General features: G+C 36.5%; 1 protein-coding gene across 3 annotated transcripts in view; it reads right to left on the bottom strand.

Moving 5' to 3' along the window:
* Positions 1-2,679: 2,679 nt before the first annotated feature.
* The window catches only part of Klp10A (kinesin-like protein 10A), a 216,519-nt gene continuing 193,636 nt past the window's right edge, over positions 2,680-25,562 (bottom strand). For all 3 annotated transcript variants that reach the window (XM_069820646.1, XM_069820644.1, XM_069820645.1), the window contains 2 exons: positions 11,057-11,231; positions 2,680-3,261 (listed from right to left, as the gene is read on the bottom strand). In XM_069820646.1, coding sequence (XP_069676747.1) covers positions 3,110-3,261; positions 11,057-11,231 — 327 coding nt within the window. In that variant the 3' untranslated portion in view covers positions 2,680-3,109. The remainder of the gene's footprint in view (positions 3,262-11,056; positions 11,232-25,562) is intronic.

Here is a 25,562-nt window from a genome sequence, read left to right as displayed (position 1 = left end):
AGCTTTTAACTAAAAAAGTAGCATCTTCTGTGGACCTCTGGAAAAAGAACTAATGAAGAGACTAGTGAAGTGCTTTGTATGGGGCAGAAACATGGACATTACAACGAAGTGAATAGAGGCATTTGAAATATGGATATGGAGAAGAATGGAACATGTGAAGTGGACAGACAGAATAAGAAATGAAGCTGTGTTGGAAAGAATGGGTGAAGAAAGAATGATGCTGAAACTAATCCGAAAGAGAAAAAGTAATTGGTTGGGTCACTGGCTGAGAATAAACTGCCTACTGAAGGATGCACTGGAAGGAATGGTGAACGGGAGAAGAGTTAAGGTCAGAAAAAGATATCAGATGATACACGACATTAAGATATAAGGATCATATGAGGAGACAAAGAGGAAGGCAGAAAATAGGAAAGACTGGATAAAGCTGGGTTTGCAGTGAAAGACCTACCCATGGACAGAACACTGAATGAATGAATAAATCAATCAAGTTCACAAAACAAGAAAAAATAATAGACTTAACTTTTAAATAATACATATTTCTACAGCTACTGTCACAGGTGTTCGTCAGCTTACATCTAGGCCTAGATCATATATACCCACATTGCTCCGCGTTATAGGTTTTGAAGTTAACAACTTTTGTCAAGTTTACTATGCTGCCATCTAGTTGTTACATAAGGAGTCACATCATAACTTCCATTTGAATTGCATTAGCGACTGTACTGCCATCTCGTGTTCATTTACGGCAGACTGGTGGCGATCCTGGCGGTTGTTCTCTTCGAAGTGCAAACGATTTTAACAAAGGAACGAGCAATCTGTATGTGATCTGGGATTTAGGTAATGAAAGAATGCTATATTATTATTTATTAATACTTTGTAGTACTATAGCTAAAATACATCTAACATTCGGTTTGAGAAAAATGCCAATAGTGCTGTAAGCATGATTTATATATATAATGTCAATAAGTAAACTTCAGGACTTACCCACTCATCCCTGCTCAGGATCATGGCTCAATGGAAAGGTGGGAGTGCAGGAATACAGTTGTTACAAGAGAAATGAAACAACTGAAGTTGGGCAAAAGTACAATTTATTATTGTGCTTACATGTGATATAAGGACATCAGCAGAACAATTAAAAATATTCATTGTTAAACAAAGAGATTCATCAGTGTAGAGGCAGGAAACAATATAAAAGTGGTGTCAGCTCTGATACAGAGCATCACACAGCGCGATCTAACTTAATGTCTTTGCATCACATCTTCTCCCCATCTTGCAGTCACGGCCAGCCGTTTGGTGGCACTGACTCCTATATCTCTCTCTCTCTCTCACACACATACATACACACATACACTCACAAACACACATGACCTAGACACAGTGCAAGTCAGTCAGCACGAGGAATTGTTGCCCAGAAAAATACACTGTATACGCAGCATTTGTTTGTTCAGCTATACACCAGAAGTTCCGTGAATTAAATTTATATCCTTCTTTGAGATCCAAAACAAATCAACTGAGTGCCAGACCCATGCTGCCAAGTAAAAGTGGCCCTAATCATATCCGACTCAAATTTACATGTTTACTACACACTGCACAAGAAATCTGTGGACCGAACTTTTTTTAAAGAAAATAGACAGCACTTTCATTGTATATAAAACTGTCAGCAGATGCACTACTGTGATTCTCTGAACTCCCGAAATATTAACAGAATAAAATTATGATACATCTTCTACCAGACTACACGTCACTACTGTGATTCTCTGAATTTCCGAAATATCAACAGAATAAAATTAGAATACATCTTATATCTGACTACACGTCAAAGTTTTTGTTCAAAGGGTTCTTAAATTTTGTAAGAACGTCAATTACAATTTTCGTTCTATTCTATGCAAATGGTGACTAGAAAACATTGGCGATACACCTTCTAAGAGAAATAGACAAAAACGTCAAATTACTGGTATTTTATACATTAAACAGTTCGTTTTCCAAGCACAATCTTGAGTTGACTGCTCACTCAAGTGACTAGAATTCTGCCTATTTCACAGTTATAGTACATTTAGTATTTGATTCTTTTTCTCCTTTTCTGTAACTGTAGCACTTTACAATTTGGCAGTAAACCAAACAGCTTCATTTTACAATACAGCATCCAGAGCGATCTAGAACAGAGACTCTCAGCGCAGGGATGTAAAACTGTGTCAAGGTCCACTATTTCAGAGGGGGGACACTTCTACAAGCACACTATATGTGAGGTTAGCATTCAATTATACGAGAATTAGTACTTCAATGCTGTTTTCCATCTTCGTACTACGAGAATCACTGGTCTGAAGCTCCAGTGCTGTTACAACACAGGGGCATGTGCACTGCACATCTCTAACTTTCATCATTTAATCAAACAGTGAAATTTAAATAGCTACTGTAACGATATAATGTGTGTCGTGGCAAATCCATGATTACTTGAACCAAACTATTTAATTCGTCCATCAGTTCAAGGCACACACACCACACATACGCGCGCTCGCACACACAATGAAGATAACATAAAATAAGGTCAGCATCAAGCAGTAAGTACTGAGAGGGAAGAAGATGATATAAATATTAACTTACTGTAGTTATCAGCATTATGTCCATTATTAACATACTGCAACTTTATGTATCTAGCATTATCATGCATTTTTTATATTTACAACGAGGTGTAATGTTACTCCCACCATATTTTAATAATAATTATTCTATTATTCTGACAAACTAGTGTTAGCTCTCATGACACTAGAGGCCCGATATCTTTGGAAATGAGAGGGCATTGCATGCTCCTGCAGTGGGAAAAATGCACGCCTGCGCTTTGAGAGGGAAATAAAAATTACCACAAAGCAGGTCTTATTAATTCTTGTGGAGATATTCTTGCAGAAAGAACAAAATTAAAAACACAAAAAAAAAAAAAAGAAGATCACAACAGTTGGCTCTGGAACTGAAGCCAACTTTCCTCCACTTGCGCAATGGATTTCACTCTTGGCCACGGCAAAAATATAGCATCACGAGAATTAGAAAGTAGCATGCAACAATTCAAAATGTGTTTAAAAAGAATTTTATAGCTGTCTTTGTAACAAGTGTACAACGGCTAATTGTGCCTTGCAGGTGCTGGTCGCTTGATTTTTTGACTGATTTGCTCTTCCGCAACAAGCTGCGCTCTGAATGCCGTAACCTTCTGCTTCAGGTCACTCAGTACTTCAATCCTTTCCGCAAGCATCAGCTCGAGTTGCTTTGAGTATGCTGCAACAAACACAACAACACAACACAATCACACTACCCCCACTCCTTTATATATTACTGATACGAGATTCCAGGCTTTCACGATGATTTTTTTAGAGTTTTGCAATATATTATGTTCTGAGATTTAATTTCTCTGACTTTTGATGGCATCTCAAATTACAGGGACTGTTTATATATATTCACTTTCAATTTTATGGTTGATTGAATGGTTTCTACTCGTAAAAGACCAACTATCAAGTCACCAACTTTTCAGCTCATCTTTGCTTATTTAGAACAAATTTTTAATTTGTGCACATAACATGCATAGTGAAGGTATCAGTAATATTTTGAATTAACAGATTCTCTTTTTTTTTCCTACCGGAATCCTCTACAATCAGTATGGTGAACTATGTAACCAAAAAACCCATTATCATTGGTTGAAATATATGGTACCTGTGATACCTGACCAGAGACAGATTGATAACACTAAGAACAACAATACGTTTTCAATTGTTGGCAAATGGGTTCTTTGGCATCAATTGTGCATCAGCCATGGCTAACGAGAAAGACAGGTTATGGCGTGAATCGGAGTCACATGATTATCGGTCTAGTCATTGCCATTGTGACACGTTCAAAGTTCTAAAAAAACAAACAAAGGAATTGCTATATTAAACTCCTGTTAAACGTGTTTTATATATGAACTTGTTCAATGTTGCCCATGTTTATGACTAAGAGCGAGACCTTGCGCTGTAGCCTGTCTTTCTTGTTAGCCACGTGCATCGACCTACCCTTACTGAGCAGATCAAGTAGATTTCAGTGATAAATGCAAAAGCATTCTCAGGGGAGAAATATATCACTGAAAAAATCAATTTTCAAGACAACATTTTCTGAAGGAATGGTTTTCAAAACATTCCAAACACAGTCAACTCCCGGTAATTCACATGCAGTTAATGCGCAATAATTTTTTTGCGGGGGGAGGGGATGGGGGGGATAAGTAGTAACGTCATTTCCGTTTTTACTCGATTTACGCATCACCCTTCTTTCACTCTTCTCTCCTCTCCCTTCCCACTTCTTCATCTTTCGATGAGCCTTGCCAGCCATAGCATAATTATACTATTAATATTTAATATTAGAGAAGAAAAATTCGCTCTGGCGCCGGGGATCGAACCCGGGTCCTTGGTTCTACGTACCAAGCGCTCTCACCATTGAGCTATGCCGAAATTCAATCCACAGCACCGGATCGAACCCCTCTCCTCCAGTGTTTTTCTCCTTGCGGCCTGACTCCAAGTTGGGCATGTATGTTGACATTTTATAAGTCAACTGCCATTATACAAGGAGTGAACTCAGTTGAGTGACTTTGTGGCTGGGATCCCACAGTAATATGCACAGTAATCTGTACGCTCGAAGAATCTATGTACGTAAAGATTATTATTTTTTGGTCCCACAGAATACATCTGTTATGGTAACAATTAATATTAGAGGAGAAAAATTCTCTCCAGTGCCGGGGATGGAACCCGGGTCCTTGGTTCTATGTACCAAGCGCTCTCACCATTGAGCTACGCCGACGTTCAATCCACAGCACCGGATCGAACCCCTCTCCTCTCATATAATAGTTACCATAACAGATGTATTCTGTAGGATAAAAAAAAAATCTTTACGTAGATTCTAGTAACAGTGCATATTACTGTGGAATCTCGGCCACCAAGACACTCAACTGAGTGCGCTCCTTGTATAATGGCAGTTGAAAATATAAAATGTCAACATACATGCCCAACTTGGAGTCAGGCCACAAAGGGAAAAACATTGGAGGAGAGGGGTTCGATCCGGTGCTGTGGATTAACTTAGGCATAGCTCAATGGTGAGAGCGCTTGGTACGTAGAACCAAGCACCCGGGTTCGATCCCCGGCGCCGGAGCGAATTTTTGTCCTCTAATAATAATCTTTATGTAGATAATTATACTATGCATAGCAGAACTCATGTCTTGTAGCATAATGCTAAAATGTACCACAATTTCATTGCAGAATGTTCATTCAACGTATTAGAGCCTGTAAAGTGTGAAATATCATCAATGTTTCGAAATGTTTTGCACTGTTTCATATTTTGCACTTGATTTTGAAGTATATTTTAATAAATAATTAAATCTGTCAGAGTAACTTTTACTGGACTTAAAATAATAATAATAAAAGTTTTTGCGGATAATTCGCGATTTTCGATATTTTGCGGAAGTTCATGCATTAATTACAGCAAATTATTGGGAGTAGACTGTATAAACAGACAACATAATTTCACTTGTTACACAATACTATTTTAATTGCAGTGGAGCTTCGATTGTTACTTTGTTCTATAACACTGCAATGGTTATCATAGCGACAATAATCAAATCATATGAACCAATGTTATTAGCTACACTTCATACTGAAAATAAAACTAGCCATTCCGTTCCACTCATCTTTCAACATATGATGAGGCAGAATTTCTGCATGGAAATATATGTACTTCGGTCCATCATAATAATACAAGTATAAACAGCTTCTTTTAAATTATAATTTGGGGGGGGGGGGAAGTAATGAAAGAAACATCATCTCTTAATATTACCGCATTGATTTAATTTAATTAATAGTAGTTTATAATATAATTGAGTAAAATTAGATTTTATGCGCGAGTAGAAAGTTTAGCACCCGAGGCAAAGTAAAGGGTGATAATTTTCATGAGTGCATAAAATCTGTTTACTCTCGTGTATACAATAAATATTTTATCCATTACTGCTATCTAAATTTAATTTTAAACTGATCACCTTTTCTTTGTAATTTGAAGAAGAAATTATAAATGAATGAATGTATGGATTTTATGGTTGCTGATGTGTTAGTTGTCATGGAGATAAAGATTTAATTCACTGCTGTAAATAAGACCATTGTTTAGATTGCTAAGGACGGTGAAATAAAGACCAGTTTAGATACCAGTTATGGATAAAAATATATTAAAGCTATTATATTTCTTTATTACGGACAGAAAAGTTTAATAGATAATGTGAAATTCGAATAATTTCGAGGGAAAATTGTTCCGGGGCTCGGGATCGAACCCAGGACCTTTGGTTAAATGTACCAACACTCTACCAACTGAGCTACCCGGGAACTCTACCAGCCACCGATCCAATTTTTCAGTTGGTAGAGCGTTGGTACGTTTAACCAAAGGTCCCAGGTTCGATGCCTGGCCCCAGAACAACTTTTCCCTCGAAATTATTCAAATCTACTTTACAGGGAGTTATACCTGAAAGCTTGATTTGCATTTGCTATGTGAAATTCACTGAACATTTGACACTCTTTTAGATGCCTATTTCATAAGGAAAACAGACCTACAGAATGCCATGATGATTTACAGGAACATGAAAGTGCATAGCAAAAGAAAAAATTTACATTACAGTGACTGCAACTAATGAAACTTAACATGCAATAAACATGACTGAAAACTGTACTTACAATAATTAGAAATGTACCGATACAGACTCAGAAACAAAATTTTTCAAGTTCCAATTACAATATATAGCGTATGCTCAGTAGAGAAACAGATTGCATTTGCTTGTCATAACACAGTTGAAAAAAGGAAACAACATGGGCATGTTTTTCCAGCAGGATGGCTCACCACAACATTGGGAAAGGACAGAGAGAGGACTGAGGCAGAGGGAAGTCCAAATTGACAGATGACCCAGGTGGCATTCATACTGAACACGTGCAGTATCTTATAACTAGACTTGGAAAATTCAGGTGACCCAAATTTTATTTCTGGGTCTGTACATAATCCAGCAATGATTAGTAGATATTCGATAATAATCAAATCGAGTGGCATTACCAGTAAATGGCAACAGAAATGACTATTGTCAAAGATGATAAGCACCACTATAATCCATTTCTGTGATATTACTCACTTAGAAACGGCCTTTAACGAACCCAGAGGTTCATTGCCATTTCACATAAGTCCTCCATCAGTCCCTATCTTCAGCAAGATTAATCCAGTCCCTAGGTACAGTACTAGCAACAAAATGTGTGCATAGTTTATTGCCACTTAACTGTGCTGAGAAAGACAGACGCTCCTTAAAATTGCCTATTCCCCTGCTAGATCCTGTACAACCAATTCTACAGCTACAAGAGGAACTGTGTTAAATTCGAATTTCACATAAATATAGAGTCCCAGCTTCATGCAGGTAGCTTCTCAAGGCATCTTACCAACTAAGGATTTCTTGACAGACGAGTGCAGAAGATTTTTTTTAACAGTTAAAAAGGGAATGTGCTAACTGAAGTGCAGGCTCTGCAGTTTCATCTTCTTGTGCATTGATGTGCATGTGTAACATTGCTGCTCGTAGAATCTAAACCATGTTGCTTTTCTAAGTTATTCAGTGGAATCTTCGTTCAATCTAATAATCTCAGTAAAGTGAACATCATGTGACAGAAAGAACATACAAAGTTGGGAACTTGCATAATTAAATTGGAAAAATAGGCCTAGTCACTTTCAGAACATTAAATTAAATTTCATCATTCACTTAATGCAATTGGTAATCAAAATTTAGATGTGTATTAATAATACACAACAATACAGTAAAACCTTGCTAAAACATACCCTCTATAAAAAGGAAACCTACACAAACGAAAATAAATTTGGGAATGGAATGATTTTCTAAGTAAAATAATACTTTAAAGCAGAAAACTGCCTAACGCGAAAACATAATCATTTTTGGGCTCAATTGAGGTAAAAGAAAACCTGGATAAAACAGATAATTTTAAGCATAACTGTTGCTAAATTCTTTCAAATCATTTTTAATTTTGCGATAATACTGTAAGAAACACGACATAATTTTTTGTGTGTGATTGTACATGCAATGAACTGGAAGACTTTCGCTATTCTTTGTCAGATGTTGGGGGTGAAGCTTCTCTAACCATGTCACTATTGTGCTTATTGTCAAGGACCGGGCAGGTTACTGACCTCCTGTACCATTACTTCTTCCAACCCTCTTGCATTTTCTTTCATTTCTTAGTTTTGTGTTAACAAGCCAATACAATGATAAAGGACAATAGAATAAAACTGTGAATAATTGTAGTGTAGTGTCAATTTAGTTTCACATTTCCGTTTATTTATTCTTAGTTTTATGTTAATATGCCAATACAGTGTTAAATAACAGTGAGAATAAAGTAAAACTGTGCGATTTAATAAAAAAAAAGCCTAGATGACCAGTTCTATCATGGAAGAGTGGCTTCATAATTTTAATGAAGCAATGATACGTCAAGGTCATAAGATCATACGGTTTTTAGACAATTCTACCTGCCATCAAAGGATTGATTTGTCTAACGTGAAGTTAATCTATTTCTTTTTCCATCAAACACAATTTCAATTACATAACCGATGGATCAGGGAGCAATTTACGTTCTGAATTGATGCAGGACGCAAAGGAAATCCTGCAACGTTCCCTTAAAAAAAAAAAGGTCGCGGCAATGCACTTTAAAAGAAATATGGGAGCCAAGAAACTAGGGCGCAGAGAGATGGAGAGAGAGAGGCTGCAATTACTTAAGTTAATAATTATGAAAATAAAATTAACTTTGCATGTACTGTAGCAACTTTATTTCAAATTATTTCTTCATTGTGTTCTTCCTACAGTGAGCATATTGCAGTAGTCTATTCTTAGTTTTGCCCTTTGTTACACGAAATCCTGTGAAAACGGAAAAAAAATTCTGGAACGATCAGATCAGATCACGTTTCGTTTTAGGGAGGTTTCACTGTACAATAATAATATGCAACATGAACGCAATCCAAAATGTTATTTGTTACAAGGTATTCTGGAAGAATAAAAGCATGCAGTGATCTCTGCAGTTTCTTTTTACTACCCAACTTCCTCACTTACCAAATCTTACCATTCTTTCTAGATTCTGTAGCATTATGGTTTGATCAAACAAGAAAGAAAAAGCCATGCAACCACAAATCACAATTGTATAGCAGCAAATCCTAGACTACCGAAATTTAAGGCCTCTCAATAACAAAATAATAAATGTGAATTCAATTTGAGCTGTAACACTGCACGAATGGCATTTATATAAAACTGACAAATATGGAAATTTTAAAATTAAAGAACTGTTACTACCAACTGTTTAATTATGAAATGTGTAAAAAGCAGACAGCTCTGCTCGCAAGGTCCTACCTACACAATTTGAAGCATATGGACAGACTATCGAGTTCTGAGGACAAGGTGGAAGGGTTGGCAGCTATGTAATGCACAGATCCATGCAGCACCACACACGTGTACGAGGTCGTGTGGGCCGTCTACTGGTGAGAAGGCAAACCAAAGCTAGTCCAAACCAGAGAACTGGGACAATTCCTACCACTCATTCGCTCCAAGGGCTTCTGGCGCTTACGATTTCGCAGAACACATGGATTTGGATCGAGATAAGATCGATTCCTACACCAATCTGCAATAGAAACACAACTGCCAGCATGCTGCAATTTTCAAGTATGACAACCTACTCGGCAACTCATTACATGTCTGCCAACCTTCACGAAAGTGGGAAATTGTGATTTAAACACAGAGATAAGATATACATTACATAAAATTACACAAATTTTCAATGCCACAATACTAAGCAAGAGGTATCTTAAGCCTCAGAGAGATATGGTTCTCCATACATGCAGTCAAGTGATGTTCTCTCAAATCCTACTCTATTGCCAGTTAAGTGGGTTTAGAGTGTCGACTAGTTCAACTCTCTCATAAAGAACAGACTCCCATCAAATACTTCAACTTAAGCTATTTATTTAACAATTTCAAGAAGTATACAAACAGACCTTTAATATGTACACAGTTCCTCCACCATATAATTTATATAGGACATGCAGCATTCCATTTAAAAAAAAAAAAAAAAACCATGCAACATAATGGCGGGTCCTGCCCTGCCAGGTGCATACTACTTGTTCCACAGGGACACCAAGATGAAAACTAAGCAGTATATCACTGGAAGAAGCGTGAAAATCGCGACATTTGTCAGAGTCTCCATAACCTCACGACCACTTGCATCACCTCCATTTGTGGGGGAAAGCCTATCTCTAACATTGTGCTTGTCTTCAAACGCCAGACACTCAGAACTTTGTCTCTTGCTATAACGGCTTCTGTCACCCTCACAAGTGAAATGAGAATTCTTATTTGACCATGAAAAACTCTGAGATTTTGGAAAGGCTGAGAGATCATTACAGTCTTCTGGAATCTTTCTGGGGCAGGAACAAAAGACGTCAGGAGAATTAGATCGGGAGAGGCTAGATTCGTGTTTAGGAAAATAATCAGGAAAGGTTTTGAGATGATAACTACTAATCTTACTGGAATATTCTCTGGAGGAGTATTCTTGAAAAATACTGGACTTCTTATGTGGAAAACAATTTCCCAATGATGTGGAATTCCAATCCATGATAGAAGTTCGGAAGAGTTTGTGCTGTTCACCAAGGCTCTGATTAGATTTGCAGGAAGAACAGTTATGGAAGCTATCAGAATGCTGTATTTGAGAATCTTGTGAATTCTGTATCTGTCCATTTGGAGGACTGACAGTGATATCAGAATGAATATTTTGAGAACATTTTCTGAAGAATTTGGACCATCCCTTTGGGATATTCTTTTCACATACATTGGAATGTCCAGTTTGGGTGTATTTTTCGAAGACGGTGGGATGTTCACTTCGGGAATGATTTTGAAAACTATTGGATCCCCTATTGTGGAGATGGTTTACAGAAACACTGGTCTGAGAACTTAGGGAACTATTCTGAACAGATAGCTGCTTGTTTGCAGAAGTCTCACCATCCTGATCGTAGTCGACATCATTTGTCATGGCCAGCAGGGTGTGGTCCAGCTCTGTCCACTGAGGACCCATCTCCGCCAAGCTGGTGTGAGTGTCCAACACTTCCTCCTCTAGCAACTGCAACTGTGAGACTGCTTCGTGGAATGTGAACAGGTCAGCTGAAATCTCACCTTCCTGCAACCAAAATTCACACCAAGTTAGTGAGAGAAAATAGAAAGTGATGTAGGAATTTATTCCCAAAAGATACATTTAAAAATAAATTCCTAAAGTACGTTCAATTAATAATTTCAAGCAAAAATTGTTCCGGGGCTGGGTGTCGATCCCGGGACCCTTTGCTTAGCGCGCGAATGCTCTACCGACTGAGCTACCCCAGGAACTATACACGACACTGTCACAATTTTTCCTTTTTTATATCCACACAACTCACATAAGCTGACAAGACGCCAGAACTCAACTGTGAGTGCACACAAATACTGTGTGACTTTAAATTGTGGCTTTCTGTTAACGTACCTCCAGTAACGAATGTATTATACAAATCTGGCTTTCAAGTAAATTAAATAATTTCAAGGAAAAATTGTTCCAGGGCTGGAACCTGCTTTACAGGGAGCTACTACCTGAAAGCCAGATTTGTATAATATGTTCAATTAAGTTGTTTTCTAATGCCAGGTGTTTGACAAAGTCATTTTACTTCTTGCACTCCAATATTTTTCAAAGATTTTGTCATGGTCAGCCACTGAAGCACAGTTTTTGAGGTTTTCCGAATCCATTTCTTGGCTTGAGTTGCACAATGGGCAGTTAGTGGACTGATATATTCCAATTCTATGCAGGTGTTTGGCCAAACAGTCATGGCCTGTTGCCAATCTAAATGCAGCTACAGATGATTTGCGTGGTAAATAGGGAATTAACTGTGGATTAGATAAGAATTCTATATGACAAACTATGGAGTATTTTATAATATTTACTTATATTATAAGACTACTTCAACATTTTGTGTCTTTACTCGTCAGAACTGTTTATTTCTGGTAATATTTTGGTCTGACTTTGGATCCAGGTATGAAAGTCCATACAAGAAAGATTATTCTTCACAATCAAAATTGCTTTAGCTAAGTGAAGCCTAGTTCATATCTGCCAACCCTCCCAAATTAATTGGGAGATTCCTTATTTTCCGGAATCATATCATTCTCTCGAATTTTCCCCACGTTTGCTTTTTGTGGTGAAATCCATGCCACTGGCAGCTGGCCATGGCAGGAAATTTGTGCACTTGTTTCAACAACATATTAGTGTCTCTTCCCCCCCCCCCCCCCGAGGTAAAATAGTTGTGCATGGCCCCGAAATGAGCATCCCAGTCAACAATGTGGAACTTGGAAGCATTATGGTTACATTGCAGCAAGGGAATAAGTTTTCTAGTTTGTGTAATTGCGGTGTAAAACACAAATGAATATGATGTCATTGAAAAACTCAAAACAAGTGAAAAGTATGAACAGTGTTGTAAAGAAACGTATGCCGTGGAATTTCAATTTATAAGCAAATCAAAGAAAGGTACCACTTTCGCTTCTTGTACAATCTGCCAGTGTGATTTAAGTGTCTCTCATGGTGGTAAAGGCAATATTATTATGCACTTCAAACTGTAAAACAAGGACAATATTTGCTGTGAAGAACGGAATTTTAAAATTGACAATAGTTTCTTCTCAAATGAAAATAACAGTGTCATACATGCATAGTGTCTGTTCACATCATTCATAGAACACAATATGTCAATTGCCTGATCATGCTGGCCCACTATTTAGAAAAATGTTTCCGAAATCCGATATAGCAAAACAATATGGGTGTGCCAGGACAAAGACAACTGCCATCCTTGATAATGCAGAATGTGTAAGAATTTTCAGTCACGAGAAGAAGACAACTCAATTTCGAACATCAACATCCAACAATAACCTGGAAAAGTTTTTAATTACGAAGTCTCGACAGCACAGTAAGTTCTATGAACAAACTTTTGATGATAATTATTTTAAGAAAGACAAAAGCTGCTACCACAGCTTCGCTGAAGAAAACAAACAATGAGGTGCAGTAAGACAGGTATGTATTTTGGCAGTTTTATTCTTGAAATCAAAATCTCCCGATTTTCCACTTCTATAGGTTGGCAGGTATGCTACTACTTTTCATTGTTCCAGTAAGTGTTCATGAGGCTGAAATATGCCCTGCACATGTAATGCAAGGGATGAGCATTCACTAAAATCTTCTCACGTTTAGTGCAACTGCAAGTAAAGCTGCTTCCACTCATATTCAAATATTCTTAATAATGGAAGAAGTGCAATCCATCAAATGAAAACTCCGGGGGGGGGGGGGGAGAATACATTTGGGCCTGGTTTTGTCAACATGGGTTAAACATATATTAACCCTGAGTTTACTTCAGGTTAAAATTTTAACTCGTTCTTGTAACTAACGTATATCATCAAGCCTTTTCGACAGAGAGTTAGCTAACATCACTTTAACCCTCAAGGGAAAGAAGAAAAGTATTAATCTAGAAGACCGTGACTGAGAATTTGTTTTTATGAACACACTTTGCTGCGTGTTTCTTTTGTTTTCTTCCACAACTCGAGAACAGTGAACAAGGAAATGGAAGAGGTTAGGATGAGAAACAGAAGCTCAAATTTTTCGGCAATAGAAAAATCTTTGTTAATCGAATTAACAACTAAATATAAAGACATCATAACATTCCTGTTCCTTCTTCTCTCTGTGATCTATTGACACACTGTCAAGTCATCTGTGGAAAATTCATCATTGGTTTCCACAGCAATGTTATGTAATATTGCTGTAGCTACAATTACTGTTATGTAGTTTGCTCTGTAATCCCAAGCTAAGAACTGGAAAACGCCTTTTCCAAAGTCCGATCAATCTTTCCACACAGTTTTGTGTCCTCATGTCAGCTGTATTGTTGTTGTGTTGTACTCTTGTTTGAGGATGTAAATAGGGTGTTAATACGTATTTCCTTAACAGATACCCACTATCATCAAGCCAAATTCCTTCATTGATTGTGCCTATTTCGAATTGCGCTATAATGTGCGAGTTTGTGAAGATAGTACTGTCGTGAACTGATCTGGGCCACCTTGCTACTATATCCCGAATTTTGAGGTTTGCATAAGAGATTATTTAAACTTTAATACAAAAATATCCTCTCCGGTTAAGATATATTTCCACTCTGCTGCCTGTAGGGGATTGGATTTTTACATGCGTACAATCTAGTGCACCCAAAATGCTAGGAAAATGGTACATTTGATAAAATGTCAGGAATAACACGCGAACATTCTTCAACAAAAGGAAACTTTACATATTATCTTTGTCTTATTGATGCTATACCTGCAAATACCTTAGAGATAATTCTACTAACAGTAGCTTTTGAAACTACAACATTGTTTCCAATTTATTATATAAAAAGACTTTGTAGCATAATATTTTAATGTTACTAGTACTCGCAGCATATGATATATATATATACACACACCCCATATATATCACACATTCTCTGTTTCTCTCTGTTGTGTATTCTAACCTCACGTGAATTTCATAAAAAAATCTATACCCCCTTAGACATTGTTTCTGAGACAGGTTTTGAAAATAATTTCTCAAAGATCTCTCTCTGTTAAGAACACGATTTAACATCTAAATTTAACAATTCTGCATAAAAAACCATTATTTACAGCAGCCATATTGATTTTAGCCCCGAGTTAAACATTTAACCCAACTGAAGGTAGGTGTTAACTTAACCCCAAGTTTAACCCCATGTTAAAACTACCCATAACTTCTGTTGATGAAACAGAATTTTAGCCAAAAGAGTTAGAACTGTATAACACGAGGTTAAGTTTTAACCCTTGTTGATAAAACTGGGCCTTGATGGTGTGATAAAAGTACTTTCTTGTGCTGCAAATTTTTATTCTTCTTTGCCTGCAACTGTTGGCTTGAAAAAAAAAAAAAAAAAAAAAAAAAAAAAAAAAAAAAAAAAAAAAAAAAAAAAGACGTCACTTTGTTAGGAGATGTTGGTAAGTTACTCAGGATTCTCTGCCAGTTTTAAAGTATTAATTATTGCAAGTCGATCAACAGTGACAATATTACATACTCTTTTTCGTTTAATGGAAATATGCTATGTTCTCCTATTTTAACATTGTGGTGTTTAATTTTTAAGTACGTTCGATACAGCATTTTTCCGAGGCATTCTCCAATCCTAAGGCGAATACCAGATAATCTACATGGTGAATCCTCAGCCTCATCTTGTCAAATACCATCTCGCTATCACCAGTTCTATCAACGCAAAATAACCTATTAGTTGATACAGTATCATTAAAGAACTAAAAAGAGTTATACAATGAATTTAGTCTTCTAAAATTCTTTTTCGACATTCACTAATAAGTGACCTATTACACTTCGACAGACGAGATCCACCTCCGTCTTACTTTCTAATATGTACTTAATAAGGATCCCCCCCCCCCCGAATCATAATTCAATTCAAAGGCAGGAAGAGCAACTTTTGGCTTTTCTCTTAGAAAAAGATCATCAATAGGCCTATCCTTAGAATATGTCATGTGGAATTAGGAATATTTTGTTCGAGGTTGTAATTGGTTGAATTAAATTATTTACTTCAATAAGAGTATTAAGCATTATGGCAATGATGATGATGATAATTATTGTGATTGTGATAGTAATATTATTAATTATTTTACGTCTAATTGTACTTTGTAAAGCAAAAGGGCTGCAGACGTCTAATTCTGCCGAAATGAAAATATTAATATCCTTCTTCACTTCCTTCACGTAGTTCACTTGTCCAATAATGCAAAGATTTTTCCTCTTTTCAAGTGAGCTCTAAAAAAAAAAAAAAATGACTATACAGCACATTTCTTCAGCTTATGTATCAAAATGTATAACTGATAAACAGGTCGTACTGTCTATAAAAGCTTACAAATACTGCCACAACAAGGTGCCACTAGTAGGACAGACCCAGGAACAAAATTTTGTCCATGCACAGTATATTATAATTGGAACTTTGAAAATTTAGGTGGCCCAAATTTTGTTTCTGGGTCTGTAAATGCATGGTGCCTATAGTCTGGTAACAAAATTTTGAATAATGCATAATGCACATCTTGTCTTGGAGAAGTAGTTTCACACAAAAAGCAATATTGTACAAAATTTGGACTTCGGCCCTTATTGTATTGACTAATTCAATTACAATATAAACTAGTTAATATGCTCGTCAAGGAACTATGGTCTTAAAGCATTATAAGTGGGACAGCACTATAGATGGGAAATGATTTATGAAATGGGGAAAACAATTTAGACACCACTTCCTGGGAAACATATATTTGCATCAGTTGCAGTGCAAAATGCAAATACGAACTCATTTCATATGAGAAAAAAAAATGTTTTATTATTGTTTTCCATGTGTTTGTACTGTTATTTCAAGCTATCTTGAACCTTACATCCCCTAAGTCTGTCTTTCGAACTGCTCGGTACAGCATGTACTCATCAACGTAACAGCACGGCAAGGTTGCCCCTCCCTCGGGTAATGTGACTCTTTTCAGAAAACGTTGGTTCTTTCACTTTACGACTCTCTACTGCAAAAGAACTTGGTTCAATACAGACATCATCATCTCACGACACTCCAGTTTTCAGGAGAACATGGTTTTGTAGCAGATTTTAATTAACCTGTAATGAGTAAGTATTTAAATATAATCGTGTGTACACTCCTCCTCTCTCATCAGTGTTGGGAACCGGCAATGGCGGAGTTACTACAGCTATGTCTATATATTATATAGGTCTACATGACTTATACCTACAACTGATATGTACATATTCTTATAACAATATTTTACAGGCTTATTATTTGAATTTACATTAATTTACAATTATACACAATCCATATCGCTATCATTGCTACTATCAGTCATAGTTCGGTCCAAAATTAATTATTATTTCGTCAATGGCATCATCCATTCGGAATTATCTTCTTAATCGTAGGTACTACTTTCTAAACAAGATAGAATTCTTCGATTATATCCCAAATGACATGTTGATCAAAGTCGTCCACTTCAACTTTACACAAGTCCTAATTCTGGAATGAAATAATATGTTTTGTAGAACTATAATAAAATAATAACTTACAACAGTAATTCATTATGTCGCTCACAGTATACCCCCTATTGTACATAACTATTATAGCAATAATTTCGAAACATTACATACCTATTCTTTCCCGGAGTAGTGTGAGGTTCTTTCGGTTGTAATTCAGTATTATTTTTAATTCTCTTCACAGAACTAATACTTTTGCCAGAGTATTTAGCCAATCTCTCATATTCCTTATCAAGAGGTTCCAGCAAACATTTGTTTAATTTTTCCTCCTCGCAACACTCAATTATATTTGCGATAATTTCTGTTTCTCTGCTGTGGATAACAGTGTTACTTTTTCTCCACGGTGTAGATTTCACCATAATTACTACCCTACGGTTGCTGCTCCATGTTTTATTTTATTGGGTTATTTTACGATGCTGTATCAACATCTAGGTTATTTAGTGTCTGAATGAAATGAAGGTGATAATGCCGGTGAAATGAGTTCGGGGCCCAGCACCGAAAGTTAGCCAGCATTTGCTCGTATTGGGTTGAGGGAAAACCCCGGAAAAAACCTCAACCAGGTAACTTGCCCCTACCAGGATTCGAACCCGGGCCACCTGGTTTTGCGGCCAGACGCGCTGACCATTACTCCACAGGTGTTGACTGCTCCATGTTAACACTACTGGTACGCAGGTAAGGAAATGGTTCTATGTTTTTTGACAAGAGATTATAATGCAGAGCATGTGCAAACAACTCAATTGGCTCTACCTACATTACGCGCTTCCTTCCCTCTGCCTCTCTGTCCCCGCTCAGGACGTTCAAGATAACTTGCAATAACCGTACTACTATTATGAATGATAACATTTTCTCTGTGGTTCAAATAACTACAGATAACTTTACTTGATACACCACTAGGAGCAACACTAATGTAATTCTTTACTTACCGACAAAGATTTCCGCTTTGCCATTTTGCACTATCAAACTTACTGCACACTCCTCAGAATTCAAAGAATCACTAAATTTTACAGAAAGGACAGGAATGTATTGACAGAGAGACTTCTGAGCGTTAAAATCCTTTCATCTAAGGAAAATACTGGTAAATACAAATTCCGATAATGCTGCCACAGGGTTTTTTTTTTTTTTATAGGTAGAAGGTGAAATTTCTTTCTTGTATTATACTCGTGATGCAACAGCCCTCAGTGCTGCCACAGCAACTTATTTCTTCAGCATGCTTTTAAAACTCAAGTTTCGCAATTTATATGGAATTTTTTACTCATTTTCGATTTGAAGCGCTACAAGCGGGATTTGGAAGCATTATAAGAGGATAAAATTATGCAGGACTGTATATGAAATGTCCAGGGACTGTATGAAAATATCGTAATGAACAGGATAGTATTATAAGTGGGAGCGTATTAACGAGGTTCTACTGTATAAGGTTTTAAATATCAAGACAAATCCAGGGGTTCATCCCATGACATAAATGTCATGTACATCACCATTAGTGTTATATTTTGGAGTAAAACTGACCAAGTGTGTAAATATTATATATGTAAAATAAAATAATTATTGGCAGCCCCCCTTGGTGTTATTCCATAGCAGTAGGCTATGTGCTGGTGCCGGATTTACCCTTCTCCCTTCATCATCCTCACCCATTCCCTACACTACACTTACACATATACTCACTCTAATACACGACATAATTTCTACAGATACTACACATGCATAGCATGACCTGTCAAAATGATGTGCATCTTGAAAATGGGTCACAGTCTTGCCATCTATGAGCAATATGTGGAACCCGAACCACACAAGTGAAGTGGGTAGGTAATGGATACATACATACAAACCATTTTAGTAAAACAGAAACAAACATACTTGACAAATTATTACTGTTTAATGGAGAAGAAGAAAAGAAGAGAGAACTGTCTTAGAGTATATCACAATTATGTATTTCTGTATTTACCAGAATATAAGATGACATCGAATTTAAGACTACCCCTAGTATTACAATGGCTTCTGCAGGATTCAATTTTCAAGATATTTTTTGTTGACTATTACACTTTTACTATGTCATGCTACTTTTGACCAATAAAACGGTATGAAAGGACGTCTTTCAACCAATCATGGCTGCTTATCGCACAATTTTATCGCATCCCTAGCATTTGTTTAATTTTATCGCTTTCCTAGCATTTGTTTATTTTATCACTACCCTAGCATTTGTTTCTTTGTTTGCCAACATTTCAAACTACACTGATCTGGACATCAATAAAACAGAAAATTACAAACCACTCCAGTCGATGCACAGCAGTTTCAAATATGACTCACATTGGCATTCAAGAACAAGAATTAATAAAGATCATTGGTCATAGCTAAGCATCTTTCCTGAAACCCTATTTACAAATAAATGAAGAGCATCATTCGGGAATCCTGAATAACTTGAGGAATATACCATGTACATCAACAAGTTCCATTTCTTTTATGCACACATCCAATATAACATCAACTGAACCACCAACCACTAAAACATCCAAATTTGAAAATTGTACTTTCAATAATTGTTCCTTTTAAAATTATTCATGTTTATTTTTTATGTCATCATCATTAATTAAAACTTTTTGAACACTTGTTTATATTATTTAGGTTATGATATAGCTTCTGCTATATGATATTATGGATAGTCACGTATCAGAGATTGTTTAAAAATAAGATTTATTGAAAATCATCTGTCAAGTGACGTTGATTTCTGGGATCCAGATAATTGAAGTGGAATGCAATTGTTTTAATAAAAATGAAATTGAATCAACAAAGCCTTGACTAGTAACCATCTACACAGTTCAATGAAGATTCCATAGTTGGCACAACTGATAACAAGGAAACAGCTAATCATAACACACTACTGCCATATAGCATAATATTTGTAATGCTGAGATGGTACAATAATACATTTGAAGACAGTTGTATTTTCGTAAGTTAATTAATATTTTATTGTATTGGAGTACTTTGTTACTTCTAATCTTTATATACTTTCTTCTAATCGTGTAATAGTCAATTAAATCCCACTAGAGTTTTGATTTTCTCTAGATAAATCAAAACCTTTAGTGAGATTACTGTTGATAAATTCACAGAATATTAATCCATTACTAAATGTGGTTCGAGAACATACAAACGTTAAAGTTCACTTACTTCTGAAAAAATAGATCCTCTTGATGAAACGAAATTTGTATTCCTGTAGGGCCTAGCAGTCTAAATACTTCAGGTATTTATAAAAAGGTATGTACTATATACGAATTGCTAGGAGTTGAAGTTGAAGTACAATAACCGTTTGGAAAATTTTTTTGTCATATAACACGCAATTCAATACCAATGTGAACAAGTGAATTGTGGAATAAACTACTATTCCTGTAGTGCTATTTAGTGTGCCATAAAACATTAAAAAAAAAAAATTATTCAACTTGTATATTTTTCTTAAGACGCAAATTTAAGATGTCCCCCATTTCTCAATCACAGAAATTGGAAAGAAAACAATAAATTCTTATGTTCGGATAAATACACTCCTTAATGGGGCTGTTATTAACAGTGATGTCACCCATTTCTCAATCGCAGAAATTGGAAAGAAAACAAATTCTTATGTTCGGATAAATACACTCCTTAATGGGGCTGTTATTTACAGTGCTGGTCTCTTAATATCAGTCATTATATACTGTACAAATCAAAACAATTTAAGGAATCAGAAACAAAGGGATATAAGAGCACTTTAGTTTTGACAAAATGTGATTAACAATGTTTAAGCTTTCGTAAATTCTGTGAAGTTTTAATTTTAATATGTGATCTGGTTAAAAGATATACTGTATATGCTTTAGTTTATCCTGGATGCACTTAACTATCTTTTTTTAGAAATGTCACTTGTACCCCTTTGCACCTGAGCTCTTCAATTCGAGTTGAATTATTGTCATGGCATTTTCAAAGCTAATGAAACAATCATTTAAACGCAAATTTCATTATGAATGGGAAGAACAGCTGTTTTTCTATGTTGCCAAAGGAGAAAATGTTCTTTGCCTTTTATGATAAAAAATATTAATGGGTATCCATAAAGGCAATTCGCAAAGACATGTGACTAATCACGAAGACCACTGAAACATTATGAGTGTTACATTTTATCTTTTGAGATCGCTCAGGCTCTCCTAAGGCATGCATGGCCATGTCTAAAACAATTCATTGAAACTTCTATGGTGAAAGTACCTAGAAAAATGTTCAGAATATCTACATGATTTTAAAAGAAAAATAAAACAGTCCAGACTGGTGTTTCAGTCTTCCAGACCGAGTCTATTTAAAAAACTTGAAAAGTGACTGTTCTCTCAATTTTCAATTCGAGTTAATATTAGCACAAAATAATACTGTCTTTTTTTTTTTTTTAAATTACAATTAAAACTTCACGGAATTTAAGAAAGCTTGAACATTTTCAATCACATTTTCTCAAAAGTAACTAAAGTTCACTTATACCTGTTTGCTTCTGATCCTCTCAATAGTTTTGATTTGTATGGTACAGAATGACTGATACAAACAGACCAGCACTGTAAATCACAGCCCCATCTCTCGGCATTGGAGGAAAGTTTCGAAGCACTTCCGGTTCACGAACCAGTAAATGCCTATCTATGGTTTAGGAGATATTACTGTAGGAGATAATGCTGAACATAAGACAAGAAGGCATGTCAAAAACTACTTTTTGAGTATCACGGATGTTGAACATTTTTATTTCAGTCAACATTTTTGGAAGAGATTTTCTGCAGCATCACAATACTTCTTCTTTTCACACTTTGTATAAGGAAGTAAAATGAAAATGTTATATATGTATATTAACTTATTATTATTCTTACGTAAAACTGATTTGGTGTACAGATTTTTTTATGAAAGATATGACAAAGTGAGATTACAGTCTATACAAAACTAAAAAGGTCTTGAGAGTTCTCTCTCGCACACGCAGGAAGGGAGTGACATTGTGAAATTGTGTGGTAGTGCAGTGTGGCTCTTTGTGCCGCCTGTCTGTCGTGTCGGAACTAAGCAGCTGACACGAAATCGTAAACTTATAAATTTGTATCATACAGGAGTCTTTGACCAGACTAATATAATAATAAACATATGAATGAATGCAAATATGATACATAGTGTGTAAGCAATAAGTTCTCTCCATCAATACCTTACGACTATTGATTTTTTATACTTGAAACCTAAATTCTTTAAGACTGTGTGCAGAGAAGAAACACTGCCGTGGAAAAGACCCGCATCTCGAAGCGAAGTTTGCAGCTTTTTTAGCGTAGGATGCTCCTTCCATCGGTAATATAAATATACATGCCGCCGGATTGCATCCTCCTGAAAGGCATCTAAATTTGTCACTCACTTTTCCACTTTCTTTTCTTTCCCAGGGTTTCAAGTGCGGGAAGGTCCAGTCTCTTGTTCAATGAATTTAAATTTCTTTTTTCCTATTTTAACGATGATGTTCTTTCCTATTTTGAGAGCCTCTGTAGTACTATTTACCACCTGTTGTGTACAGGAATAAGAGGCCCACCGTTCTTTCTTCTTTGTCGAAATAGTCCCACACATTACAAACCATTTCTCTCGCCTGACTTATAACAGGACCACTTTTCCGTTACTTCTAGACCTCTTGCTGTCCCTTTTAGCACTCATTTCTCCCTCGGAGCCTGTGGTTCATTTTGTGCCGCTAACTGCAGGAGTGATGCCTTGCGACATGGTATAAGTGAAATACACGGACATTATAAATCACGTTATAAAACACTCGCAACTAAATTAAATTTAAAGCTAAACTCAAACTAATTCTACCCATATCAATAACAAAATATATACGAAAACAATAGCCACGACAGAACACTAATATTTGCTGTAATACAGTAACGAAGATTCAACACTTCCGAATAAAGCAACTGGCAAGCACTTGCTCACTGTGAAACAGTCAGTAACATTGGCCTGTTGTCATGATCTCTGATTGGCTAGTTCGAGAAGTTGCCATGGTGACACTTTGAAGCCGCTCAACTGTCAATACCTTTCTAGTTTAGTATAGACTGTAGTGCAAGAGGAAGCTATGAACACTTCGTCAATTAAAAAATCTAACGCAATTGTTTTTATTGCATAGTCACTATTACAGAATAGTGGTCAGAATAATGGCTAGGTAGCTCAGTTGGTAGAGGAACTGGCTACAGAAGGAAAGGTTCTGGGTTCAATCCTGAGTGGTGACAGGATTTTTCTCAATTTCCACAACTCCCAAAGTCCAATTAGCCTCCTGTCAAATTGAGTACCAGATCTTTCCCGGAAGTAAAGACAGAATATGATGCTGACCACACCACTTCATTTAATGCCGAAGTCATGAAAGCATGCTTTAACTCCACATCCCCATGTGTCTTCATATCATATCTCGACTTTTACTTCACTTACAGAACAGAAGATGTGACTATTCACCTAAATAAAAGCTGTGAGACGAGCATCTCAAATGAGTTCTTCCAGATCATTAAAAATCTGTTTAGAAAACCAGTCATCATCAATGGTGATATAAATTAAGCAAAGCATGCATGGAAAAAGGAATCAAGTCAGCAATGCTGTCAGGAAAAATCTGAATTATAAAGTGAATGTATTGCTTCTGCATGCAGTGAAACTTCATTAACGCTGCCAGACTATGCCCACAGGGACTTCCTTTTTCCACACTGCTTTGTTTTCACCAACTGTTCTCCATTACCAAAGCACTGTAAAGGGGGTCTTCCATGTCTATGCACACACTTCTAATGCTAAGGACATACAAAGTGCTATGTATGTTTGCGATGTTCGCTACATCTGGTGGCCACACTGAAAACTATGTTTTTACGAAACTCTTCTGTCTACCAGTTGCAGCTAAGAGACAAGAAACAATATTTCCCACTCCATTAAAACATTTCATGTCTTAGCTCCTATGATAGTCAATCACGCTGTAATTTTTATGATTGATAGGTTAGTGTCTAAGGAAAGCAGATAAAAGAATTCAAAATCAAAGACAGGGAAAAATTTATTATATATACAGGATGCCACATGAAATGTCATACCATTTATTTTATACATAACACGTATTGATTTGTATTAAAGCTTTGCAAAATTATATAGAATTAATAATTAGGATTCGAAATTTTATCTCTAATGCAGAACATGTTCCATATGACCGCCGTTTTGTCTCACAACCTCTTGCAAACGAACCCTTACATTCGTCACTACTTTTCGACACAAGTCTTCAGATAGCGCACGGTACAACTCCACTAGAAGGGCTCTGAGCTGCACCACATTTTCTGGTCTCCTTTAGGAATCCTCATAAAAAGAAATCTCACGGATTAATGTCCGGGCTATGAGGCGGTCACATTTTTCCGCAGCCATGTCCTTCAGGAAACTGATGTGACATCACATGAAGATCAAACATCTAGTGCAGGTAATCCAGAATTTTGCCAGGAGGTGGGCAGGGTTAAACTGCTTTCCACCATGGTTTTGTATCGAACTTGGTTGTCAGTTTAATCGAAAAAAATTGGACCAATGAATCCGTGGCTCGAAATTGCAGCCCATACAGAAACTTTCGCCCCAAACATTTCTTTTTCATGCAGTATGCGAGGAGGTTCCCTCACCCAGAATCGAACATTTTGTTTATTCACAACACCGTTCACATGAAAGTAGGCCTCGTCTGTAAACCTTGTGTTGTGGAGCATGGCCTCTTCTTCCATTGCCCACAACGCAAATTGTAGCCTCCGCTCCTCATCTCTCTCTGTAAGTTTATACAGAATGGTAAATGTGTAAGGATACAATTAAAGATCTGAATGCATGATCCTTTGCACTGACCGACGACCGATTCCCAACTCGGCAGAAGCCCTCCTTGTTGATTTAGAGGGACTTCGAGTCAAAGACACGTGAACCGCTTCGATGTTTTCAGGCATATGGACACTAGCACGTCGCGGCCGCTTTTATCCAGCACAGAACCGTTAGTTTCAAACTGTCTGTAAATTGTCTGCTTGCTAGGAACCCATCTTGTATTAAAGTGAGCACGAAAACGTCTCTGAGTCCTCACAACACACTTCGTTTCGGCGAAAAACAGACAACTTTCACCTTGTGTTCAACAGTCAATCGCCTGTTGTCCACCATTTCACAAATTGATGTTTGTGCTCGTAGCTATGGTTACATCTTAATTGTGATGCTACCTATCGGATTTTCCATGAATTTCGGCATCTACTAGCGCAGTTAGAAACATCGAAACTACAATATTAAAATTTTAACGAGATAATTAAATGGTTTGACATTTCGTATGCCAACCTGTATGTATAAAAAAAAACTGACTTCGAAGTGATCTGTTCAAAATAGACACTGACCCTTCAAAGGTACAAAATATTTCCATCG

The sequence above is a fragment of the Periplaneta americana genome, chromosome 3 (genome assembly GCF_040183065.1).
Source record: "Periplaneta americana isolate PAMFEO1 chromosome 3, P.americana_PAMFEO1_priV1, whole genome shotgun sequence".
Taxonomy (NCBI): Eukaryota; Metazoa; Arthropoda; class Insecta; order Blattodea; family Blattidae; genus Periplaneta; species Periplaneta americana.
This window is presented reverse-complemented; position numbering and strand designations above follow the sequence as displayed.